Source organism: Oncorhynchus keta, chromosome 33 (genome assembly GCF_023373465.1).
Source record: "Oncorhynchus keta strain PuntledgeMale-10-30-2019 chromosome 33, Oket_V2, whole genome shotgun sequence".
Classification (NCBI taxonomy): domain Eukaryota; kingdom Metazoa; phylum Chordata; class Actinopteri; order Salmoniformes; family Salmonidae; genus Oncorhynchus; species Oncorhynchus keta.
The window spans coordinates 20276126-20288195 of record NC_068453.1 but is presented as its reverse complement, the minus strand read 5'-3'; the positions used below and the strand labels follow the sequence as shown (position 1 = coordinate 20288195).

Here is a 12070-nt window from a genome sequence, read left to right as displayed (position 1 = left end):
AACACTGACCTTAGCTGAGACAAGTGAGGCCTGCAGTTTTTTAGATGTTGTAGTGGGTTCTTTTGTGACCTCTTTGATGAGTCGTCGCTGCACTCCCTTTGTCATTTTCATCAGTAATCAGGCCTGGCTGTGGCTAGTGAAATTGAACTCAGCTTTGCAAAAAATGTGATTAACCACAGTAAATTCATGATTTAACAAGGGTGGCAATTACTTTGTCATATTGGGCCATGAAGGTTCGGATAGCTTTTTCCCTTAATAAAGAAAGTGATCACTTACAAATTGCATTTTGTGTTTACTTGGGTTATCTTTGTGTAATATTAATAATTCTTTGATGATCTGAAACATTCAAGTGTGACAAATGTGCAAAAAAAAAAAGAAATCAGGAAGGGGGCAAATACTTTTTCACAGCACTGTAATTGTTGCACCTGGAAAGGTCTCAATGTCTAATAATGTATAGTTTTGAGGCCCCTCTTAAAAGACCTGTATCGCATTGTATCCTTGATACATTTTACTCAATAAAATTAGAAATCTGGCATTACAATTGTGTTAACTTTTAAAATATTCGGCTTGTAATACATGTTAATAAGCATGCTATATTCATTATTTAAGCTGCATCTCGAAAGAGGCGGCTTGCGCCCGAACAACATGTGCATAACCTAATAACGCATGAGAAACTAGCTAGAACAAAAACTGATGAACAGCCATGATGAGCTGCCTGTTTCAGTCGTCGGAGTAATTATTCGAGCGTTGTGTTTGTTGACACCCTACACGGATACAATGTGGATATTTCTCACAACGTGTCAAAACGTTTGTCCTCCTCTATCTCTGGGAACCGCGCACACCTAAGAAAACACTCTAGTACCTGCCACTGAATTGCGGTCCGAGTTTGTATTGCGCACAGCTGAAGAAGACATTGGCATGAGCCTGGCCCTCGATGCTGCGGTTGAGATCAAAGGCTATATTGACTGTGAACAATTCCCAACAATATGGACAACGAGAAAACCTGGCAACAACCGACAGTTAATTGAGCCTATAGGATACGATTGCACCAGCATATGGTGTTAGTGGCGATACATCTAGCAGAAGCCTATGCGCTGCTCCAGTCGTTGTACACACTCACTCTGACTCTGTGATCTGCAGTGCTAGTGGTGTCTCTTGGGAACTAGGGGGTTTGTTTTTTATCGCCTCTATTCCGGAGTTGTTGTCGGGGGTCAGAGGCAGAGTTAAGTGTAGGGCATTAGCTGGGATTTAATGTCCCTTTCCCCTCACATGAAACCCTTATTTCTTCTAAACTTGCTTAAGCTTTGATTTCATGTGATGTTGTGCCCCTCTTATCCGGTCTCCATAGGGGTCATATATCAAATGTTCCATAAAGGTTTATTTACCACAGATTATATATGCCATAGATGGACACGTATTTTTGTTATATTTCTGAAAGATGTGGAGTATGGTGACAAATCATCTCAATTTTGTCTGATGAACAACATGTTTCGGACTGATACAATAATTTAAATCACACTTTATATAATCCTTCATGTATAGTATTTCACTTTTCCAGTTAAACAATGTTTGTTTTTATATATGGTGGGAAGCCCATTTCTTAAAGTAACTGTCTAGTGTTTCCAGATTTCTATGAAATATGACCAACTTTTGGTTACAATATGAGTGAAATAGTTTTCCTTCCAAAAAGTGTAATTATGTATTCAAAAATCATCTTTACTGTGTTGGAATGGTGTGGGTGTACCTCAGCAATAGAATGTTTTGGGCAAATACCGGTCATTAAAAATATTAATGTAAGCATTAAAAATATTCATGCAAGTAGACCGCCGATTGGCCAGCTCATGTCTAAAGAGACAACTGATTGGCCAGCTCATCCTCCTCAGGAGTATGACATCATACTCTATGAGGAAATAGCAAGCATTTTTTATATGGTCTGTTTGAGATAGAAGTTTGAGGTGGGGTTGTTGAAGTGTTTTTTTGTTTGTCCAATTTAGGCTTTGGCCACAAATGCGAGTATTGGATGAGTCAACAATTATTTGGGTATGAGTTATTTGGGTATGAGTAAGATGATTTGGGTATGAGTTAACAGAATATTAACTTTTAAAAGTGAGACTTTCACTGGACAGTTACTTTAATGGGTGCATTAGATCATATCACATGACGAGGGTTTTTGATTGGCAACACCACTTGTCTGGCAGGGAGTTGCAGTGTGCTGCCAACTACAATGTTGCAGGGAATCATTTCATAGCAGGATATTCTAGGAAAGCCAGATAAATCAAGGCATTTCTCCCAAAGGCTTATCCTCCCCTATAAAATCTCCCCTTTCATCGGCCTTGACTTTTTAAACACATCCTTCACAGCAAAATCCATTTCGATAGCATCATAAATGACAAGGAAATCTCTGTAAAATTGCAGACCGATGTTGTCTACTAACAAGTCAAATGGTGATAATATAATAATAATATAATAATATTATATAATACATCATACTGCACTTATCCTCCATTTAAAACACCCAGAGAGAGGATTAAACAATTGAATCTCTAACACCTAACTTATAAAGACTGTATTATACATAAATAAGACAGTAATCATAGACATTAGCATAGGAATCACATCTATTAAACCCCAGACTGATCAATTCGCATCTAAATCTTAAAATAACAGGTCCCAAAGAAATGACGTCCCTCTCAACATAAAGGTGGTAATTGCTATTTTCCCAAGGTTTAGGTCTCAATGTTGAGCAGGTGGTAGATTTTGGTAAAACATATCAACGATATTATCCAAAAACAAACAGTAGATTGACAAGGTCATTTGGTGGGATCTAGGAGAGCCTTAGAACTCATTTGGAAGGAAGACGCTGGACAATTCTCATGGACACTGGGAAACAGGCTCACAAACTCACTGTGAGAAAGCTGCTTCGATCCCATTAAAACAACATTACTGTTGGAGCTATCTAGTTTCAGTTTGGTTCAGTGAGAGAGTCAGAAGTAAAAGGAAAGATGTGAAGGGACTTTGAAGTACAGGCCCTATATCCTTTGATAGTACTTACTGTATCAGGCATCACTGAAGTGCTCATTAAATCTATGTTTAATCCCACTAGAAATAGGAGCGTGGGTGGATTGACATTGTGATTTGGATAAAGGTTGGTACATTGGATATGCAATCTGCTGTTTTGAGAAATCACCCAAAACGTACCCTACCCTAAAGCCTTTTACGCCTTTATACAAAGAACTGTAAGGTTAATCAATTTGAATGTACTCAGCGGCAATACAAAAACAACACCCCACAGAGACCCCAGTGCATCTCTATTATGGCCTCTTTTTCAAATGACTGTTGGATGAGTCACTAATAAGTTGTGTGTGTGCTTGGGGTCATGAGTCAGTGTGGGGTGTGTGTGTGTATGCTTACATTAGTGTGAGGGCTGAGGGAAAGGCAGACAGAACAACCTGGACTCGGGTGGACATAACATAGTAAACAAAAAATCTGGTACGCTGAAATTAGGATGATATTTTACGTTTGGTATGACGTGTTAATTTCTGGATGTTCATCATCCATTTCTTATTATATGTTACAAATTACAATTCGTATGATATTTTACGTATTACATGTCATATGACAAGTTATGTTTTGAATTTACAATTCTTCTGATATGTTACAAATTCCAATTTGTTGTGGCTAACATTATGTTATGACTAGTCTATGACACCAGGCTGGACACACAGGGGTCAGCAGGGCAGTGTGTCAGCCACAGAGACCTGAGAGGGAGAGGAGCAGTGCTCACTGTGATGCAGGCTTAGGTCAGCACAGCAATGCACTGTGGGATCATAAACAAGTAGGACTCCCCAAGTCAACATGTAGGAGCAAGAGATCATCATATCAAACATACATTCAGGGAGTCCCGTATAAACTATGTGTAAACGTTGTGCTAATGTGCATGATCAAACAAGTGATCATGAATTAGGACCTAATAGATGGCTGCATTATCACCGAGGGCTTTGCACCGTTGCCTCCTGGCCAAGTTTCCATGTCGAAGCATATCTGAGTTTAGAGGTGACAAAATAATAATAATTGTAAAATAACAATAGTAATAATATTTAATCATATATATTTCTAATACATTAATTTCCGACTAGCACCGACTTTGCTAACTACTTTATGAGGGAAAATATACTTGCTACGACTGTGAAATGTGGTTGTCTCACCTAGCTATCCTAAGATGGACACACTAATTGTAATTCGCTCTGCATAAGAGCGTCTGCTAAATGACTAACACGTCAGTGTAACGCTACTGAAGTGGACCAGGCTAGCTCTCTGCCAGCTGGAACAAAGAAAGGAGCCCAGGCTAGCTCTCTGCCAGCTGGATCAAAGAAAGGAGCCCAGGCTATTTCAGGTCCCGTTGGATTTTATGGTCTTCTAATACCCATGAGTACTGGGGGAACTTGTGGCTGATGCTTGCATGTACAGTGTCATATCTCTATTCAAATTCCACATGATCAAGTGGGTTAGTGGGGACATTAGGGATATTCTCGGATATCATTATGAGACCTGAAAGGTATGGCTGAAAGATTGTCACATAATAAGAATGACATGACCTGCAAAGAGGTTGAACTCAGTATGACCTACCTTAAGTAGCAATACAGCATAAATGAATCTACAGTATTTGGAGTCAAGTCTAATTACAAAAAACTGGTATGACATAGGATAATTCAAAATTGAATACCTGAGGTTTTAAATGCATGGTTTTCGTGATACTATATTATACTACATGTGTCAAGGCGATATAGTGTACAAAATGTAATTTGTTTTTATATCAAAATGTGTAAAAACTAAAAATGCCTTAAAATACCTGACAAGTATTTAAAATAAATAATGAAGTGCATAGATAGTTAAGAACAAAACTTGTAGATGCCTTGTAAGATACAATGCTTACAATTTATTTGTTGGTCAGTTCATATAGAAATACTCAAATACAACAATGAATCTCTTGAGGTTGTGTTTCTGCCTTTCATATGTAAAATAAATTAAGTTGTTAATATATTATAAAATATTTACAATTATCAAATGTCCATTTGGAAATAAAATATTATAGTTCCATTGTTGTCATACCTTAGAAAGAAAATATTGACCATTCATACAATTTAAAAGAAAACATTGACTACAAAATGCCCGTTAATTTGCACAAATGAATAAGTAAATGGAAACTAAAACATATGAATAAAGAAGTGAAAATAATTTCGAAATAGACAATGGAAATATGAAATGCTGACGTCGCTTATAAAGGCTACAAAATTCCAATAAATCATGATTTATTTTTCTGAGACTTCTTCGTTGCAAGTCGGTTTCTCTTCACTTGATATACTGTCAACGATTGATGACAGGCGAAGAAGGCTGGTGGACGCTGAAGACTCCGTGAAGCCTGAAATATAGAAATCAAATATATAAGATGTACAATCAGTTGATGAGTTGCAAAAAGAGCAATTTAGATTTAATTTACTATTCATAATTGGTTCCAACCTTCTCTCTGATTCGTCATTGGTGCATTGGAATGATCAGCTGAGGTCTGCCAGTTTTGACAGTTCTTCTTCCAATGGTACTCCTTATTGGACGCCTTCATGTACACACACACACATATATTAGCTTAAGTGTCTACTAACACACGTGTTATTATACAAAGTAGTAGGCCTACAAGTATAATGCACAGTAAGATATTTCTCATTGTGGAAATGTTCCCTTTAAGTGTAAAGCAAATTATTGTATGCATAAAGTGACATAAAAAAATGCAGATGCAAATACTACTCAAATGAAGCTTACATGGTGTTCTTTCACGTTATAGTTATATGAGCCATTTTGAGGCGTTTTTTCTTGCTCATCCAGTGTATGCAACAGGTCCTGTAATTGCTCGATGTAGTTTATGGCGCTGCGTAAAATCTCCACTTTGGGCAGCCGCTGGTTCGGATTGGGCACGGTCTTTTTCTTCAACGCATCAAATGCTTCATTGATCTTCTTGAGCCGCCTTCTTTCCCTGAGAGTGGCCGCTTTGCGCCTGTCGGTCGGTGCAGACTTTCTTTTACAAACCTTACAAGCCCAGATGAGGCACTGTCCCTCGCAGTGTGGCTGAAGACCAGGGGGTGCGAGGACATGCTCCTCTCCGCTGCTGTCACATCCAGTCTCAGACGGATCCCCCCCAGGCGACAACGGGCTGACATTCCCGTGGTACAAAGGGGACACCCCCGCCATGTCCAAGTGCTGCAATGGTCCATGATCTCCCTCGAGATAGCGCAGATCGTTGAAGAAATAAGTGTTGGTCTCAAAAAGGTCCACCATACTGTTGTACCCTCGTACGGCCTATGTTTTGACAGTGGGACACTGCATGGCATTTAAATAGCCCAGTGACACAAGTCACCAGGCTTATATATAGAAACTGAAACTCTATCCAGCGCTTAGCTGTCGCAGTGCATCAACCTTTTTTTCTCAATGGGGTTTTTTACTACCAAGCGAGTTTGTGTATAAAATAAATAAGCGTTAACACCTCTCAATGAAAGTTAAAACGTCACTTCAAACTTACGACAGGTGTTTTCAATATCTGTTTCACAGTGAAACGGTAACATTCTCAACCTGCAAGATAACTGTCAATGTAATCTTCAGGCCCTCCCCAAGACGTTGGCTCCCCTAAGTGGACCATATATTGGCCCTCAACTGACTTGCAAAGTTCCAAAAACATTATGTTCATAACTAATAATAATAATAAAGTATATTCGTTCTTGTTGACTAGTCTTATCAAAACCTTCAACTTTTAAGCTCAATTCCCAACCTACTGTAGGCAGAAATTCTACAATATAGATGATGACATTTCAAAGAAACATATCCTAGACAGCAAGAATGGTTAAGTGCAGTTGTAACTTGTGCCATGTCCAATCATAAATAGATATGAATGTGCAGTCAAAATGACACGCACGATATCTAGGCAGTATAAAAAGATCTGGGACTCATTCATCTTAAATCCATAAAATAGATGAAAGTCTTCTCAGTGGTGCTATGTGGCCTTTGACATTTTTTTTCTCTATGATTTGCAAAGTCTGCTTCTCAGCTGGGATACTAGTGGTCGCTGGGGGCTCCTGTTTCTGCCAAGAGATATGGTATCCATGACATGTGCCAAGAAATTAGCCAAGTATATTTTAGTCACCCTTTTGGCCTATGTTTACCATTTATAGTATTAGCGTTGGGGTTACCTGAACATTTATGAAACTATTATGTGTGTGTGTGTGTGTGCCGTGCATGTATGTGTGTGTGTGTCTATGTACACTACCATTCAAAAGTTTGTGGTCACTTAGAAATGTCCTTGTTTTTGAAAGAAAAGCACATTTTCTGTTCATTAAAATAACATCAAATTGATCAGAAAAACAGTGTAGATATTGTTAATCTTGTAAATGACTGTTATAGCTGGAATAGATAGATTTTTAATGGAAAATCTACATAGGCGTACAGAGGCCCATTATCAGCAACCATCACTCCTATGATCCAATGGCACGTTGTGTTAGCTAATCCAAGTTTATCTTTTAAAAGGCTAATTGATTATTAGAAAATTATTTTTCAATTATGTTAGCACAGCTGAAATCTGTTGTTCTGATTAAAGACGCAATAAAACTGGCCTTCTTTAGACTAGTTGAGTATCTGTGTCACGCCCTGGACGAAGTATGTATGTTTGTCTTCATTTATTTGGTCAGGCCAGGGTGTGACATGGGTTATTGTGGTGCGTTTTTGTCATGGGGTTTTTGTGGGGTGTCTAGCATAGTCTATGGCTGCCTGAGGCGGTTCTCAATCAGAGTCAGGTGATTATCGTTGTCTCTGATTGGGAACCATATTTAGGCAGCCATATTCTTTGAGTATTTTGTGGGTGATTGTTCCTATCTCTGTGTTAGTTGTCACAAGATAAGCTCAGTCACTTTGGTTTTCTTTTTTCCTTGTTTTGGAAGAGAAGAGAACGAGCGCCATTCTCCTTGTGGAGATGGTGCTAAATACATCAACACGGTCGGTCCCTGGGGTTGGGCTGGCCAACAAGATTCGGTTTGCTTGGAAGGAAAAGGAGTTGGAGCCTTTAGGACGGGAAACTTTTGGAAGGATAATATTGATGGGGATTCTAAAGCTGACGGTGAAGGACGTGTTTTGTTTCCAAGGTAACTCGTTGGAGGGAGCATACGACGTGGCACTATATACAGAGGAGAAACACGATGATATCCTGAGAAGGGCAAGAGCAGTGGGAGGTAAGAGGCCGATGAGCCACTATGAAATAACAAGCCTAGTGAAGAACAACTTTAGGGTTGTAACTGTCAATATTTACAACCCATACGTTAAGGACGAAGAGGTGAGGGCCTTTCTGGGGAGATACATGGATCACTTCTCCTCAGCAAGGCACCTCAAAGACTCCCTTGGGTTTTGGAATGGGAGGAGATGCTTCCAGGCACTCCTCAGGGAGGACCCAAAGGGACATGGTGGCGACCTCCATCCTCCTGCTATGTTCTCCCTAGGGGCTGACAGGGGACGTTGTTTTATGCACGTCAGCCCCCATTTTGCAGGCGCTGTATGGCCTACGGCCACATATTCGCTTCGTGTAGCACAAGAAAATGCAGATTTTGTGGATCTGAGGAACACGAGGCGAGGGATTGTGACAAGCCTAAGGCGTGCCACGGGTGTGGCTCGTCAGCACACCTGTGGCGGGGGTGCCCAGCTCGTCAGAGGTCATATGCGTCTGCGGCTGGGGGGGGAGCAGGAGCGGGGGATGGGGGAAGAAGAGGGGAAGGAAGCACGCCTCATGACCAGAGTACAGGTCCAGAGGGGAAGGCCGCAAGGAGGGAGGAGGAGCAAGAAGCGGAGGATGGAAGAGAGAAGGAAACGGAAGGCACGGGAGTAGGAGAAACAGGAAAAGTGGAGGAAGAAGGCAACCGAGTGGAGGAGCATGAGAGAGAAGAAAGCGAGGGAGGAGTGTTGGAGAAGGAGACTGTGGAAGAGCAAGTGGACTGAGGGGAAAGTGCCCTGGTGGAAGAGATGAGGGGTATAGTGGAGGAGCTGGCGGGGGGGGGGTATCTCTCCACTGCCGCCATCAACAAAGAAGAGAATGAAGAGGAGGGTGCGATTGACAGTGAGAGGGAGGGGATGGCCAAGAGAGTGATCGGGGTGGAAGAAACCTCTGGGTTGCTGCTGGTTTCCCCAGACCCTCAACTTCTGTTGGGTGGGGACACATCTAACAAGACTCAGGACTGGGTACAGGAGGAGGTGGGGAGTTTTTTGTTTGGGGACCCGATTTTTTTCCCAATCCAGCTGCAGCACTGGGGAGGGGGAGGATTGTGGGGGTAGACCCAGGGTGCAGGGCACCCCGGAGCCAAACACTATTCCTGCATCCTGGGTTGGTGAGATGGAGGAAGAGGGGGGATGTCGGGAGTACGGATGGTGTTCTCACCGGTAGATATGGAGCAGGGGAGCATCGGGTGAGTCTCCTGGTTTTGTTTTTTTCTGTCTGGGTTTAGAATTTGAGTGTATTACATGTTTTTATTTTATTCTTTCATGGGGTCTAATTTTACTTTTGTTAGTTTAAATGTAAGGGGTTTAAGGGAATTTGTTAAGAGGAGGGTTTTTAGTTATTTGGAGGGTGTGGGGTTTGATTTTTGTTTTTTACAGGAGGTTCACCTGAGGGATGGAGGGGATGTTAGTAGGTTTAAGAGGGAGTGGGGAGGGTTATAGGGGTGGATGTCACGATAAGGGATTGTAAATTTAGATTAGTGGTGGTGTATGGGCCACAAGTGGTGGCAGACAGGAGGGAGATGGTGGACTGTCTGACGCCCCTATGTGTCACAAATAGGAAATTAGTGATAGGGGGATTTTAATACAGATTTAGGAATAGGGGGATAGCTGCATCCTGCATCCTCACGCATGATCTGTCCCATCGGGGAGGGAGGTAGGGGGTACCACATTTCCCCCTCAAGCTGGACACAATTTTTGTTTCTTTCTTGTTAACGGAGCTTGCTCATCCAGTGATACACCCGTCCGGTTACCTCCTGCGGGTGTTCTTCTCGTATCAGGCGAGAAGCGTAATGGTGTGGTCTTAACACGGGTCCTTGGGCGGAACAGCTGCCGTGGCACTTTGGTCATGAGGTTGAAGTTGCCTGAGTAGGTTTAGATCACAGGCACCTGTACGAGGAGGTCAGAAAGGCAGGAGTCCGGCGCCTGTAGTGGGCATCTCGGGAGTGGTCTGGGAGGGAGTGCAGGCGCGGGGTCTGGACAACAGGCTCAAGGACCTGAATTGGTTGAGCCTCCATAAGTGCTTGCCGGTACGTTCCATCATGTACCGGTATAGTTTGGTGCAATCCCCCACCTGTCCAAGATCCTCTTGTGGCAGGGAGGAGACTGTGCGCCATGTCTTTTGGGACTGTGCCTTTGCCGGAGTAGTATGGGCTAGGGCACGGGTGTTGTTAGGTTTGATAAGGGGCGATTTTGTATTTTTTGTTTTCTAATTTTATTGCTCACATACACATGGTTAGCAAATGTTAATTTGAGTGTAGCGAAATGCTTGTGCTTCTAGTTCCAACAGTGCAGTAATATCTAACAAGTATTCTAACAATTCCCAACAACTACCTTATACACACACATCTAAAGGTGTGAATGAGAATATGTACATATAAGTATATGGATGAGCGATGGCTGAGCGGCAAGTTGCAGTAGATGGTATAAAATACAGCAGAGTTGAAGTCGGAAGTTTACGTACACTTAGATTGGAGTCACTAAAACTTGTTTTTCAACCACTCAACAAATCTCTTGTTAAAAAAACTATAGTTTTGGCAACTCGGTTAGGACATCTACTGTACTTTGTGCATGACACAAGTCATTTTTCCAACCATTGTTAACAGACAGATTATTTCACCGTATCACAATTCCAGGAAGTCAGAAGAGTACATACAGAAGTTGACTGTACCTTTAAACAGCTTGGAAAATTCCAGAACATTATGTCATGGCTTCAGGATCTTCTGATAGGCTTATTGAGATCATTTGTACCTGTGGATGTATTTCAAGGCCTACCTTCAAACTCAGTGCCTCTTTGCTTGAAATCATGGGAAAATCAAAAGAAATCAGCCAAGACCTCAGAAAACAATTGTAGACCTCGAAAAGTCTGGTTCACCCTTGGGAGCAATTTCCAAACACCTGAAGATACCATGTTCATCTGTACAAACAATAGTACCCAAGTATAAACACCATGGGACCACGCAGCAGTCATACCCCTCATCAAGGAGATGCATTCTGTCTCCTAGAGATGAACATACTTTGGTGCAATTCAATACTAGAACAACAGCAAAGGACCTTGTGAAGATGCTGTAGGAAACAGGTACAAAAGTATCTATATCCACAGTAAAACTAGTCCTATATCGACATAACCTGAAAGGCCGCTCAGCAAGGAAGAAGCCACGGCTCCAAAACCACCATAAAAAAAACTCGGTCCTTCTGTGGCTCAGTTGGTAGAGCATGGCGCTTGTAACGCCAGGGTAGTGGGTTCGATTCCCGGGACCACCCATACGTAGAATGTATGCACACATGACTGTAAGTCGCTTTGGATAAAAGCGTCAGCTAAATGGCATATATTTTTTATATATAAAAAAGACAGATTACGGTTTGCAACCTCACATGGGGACAAAATCATACTTTTTGGAGAAATGTCCTATGGTTTGATGAAACAAAAATAGAACTGTTTGGCCATAATGACCATCATTATGTTTGGAGGAGAAAGGGGAGGCTTGCAAGCCGAAGAACACCATTCCAACCGTGAAGCATGGGGGTGGCAGCATCATGTTGTGGGAGAGCTTTGCTGCAGGTGGGACTGGTGCACTTCACAAAATAGATGGTATCATGAGGTGGGAAAATTATAATATGTGGATATATTGAAGCAACACCTCAAAATATCAGTCAGGAAGTTAAAGCTTGGTCACAAATGGGTCTTCCAAATGGACAAGGACCCCAAGCATACTTCCAAAGTTGTGGCAAAATTGCTTAAGGACAACAAAGTCAAGGTATTGGAGTAGCCATC

The 12070-nt window shown here is 41.6% G+C and overlaps 1 protein-coding gene across 1 annotated transcript; it reads right to left on the bottom strand.

Moving 5' to 3' along the window:
• Nucleotides 1–4913: 4913 nt before the first annotated feature.
• Nucleotides 4914–6366, bottom strand: myf6 (myogenic factor 6). Its single transcript, XM_035748197.2, has 3 exons — nucleotides 5815–6366; nucleotides 5518–5611; nucleotides 4914–5419 (listed from the first exon to the last, which is right to left on the bottom strand). Exons 1-3 carry the CDS (start codon nucleotides 6325–6327, stop codon nucleotides 5310–5312), a joined length of 717 nt encoding a protein of 238 aa, XP_035604090.1. The 5' UTR covers nucleotides 6328–6366; the 3' UTR covers nucleotides 4914–5309.
• Between the last annotated feature and the right edge of the window lie 5704 nt (nucleotides 6367–12070).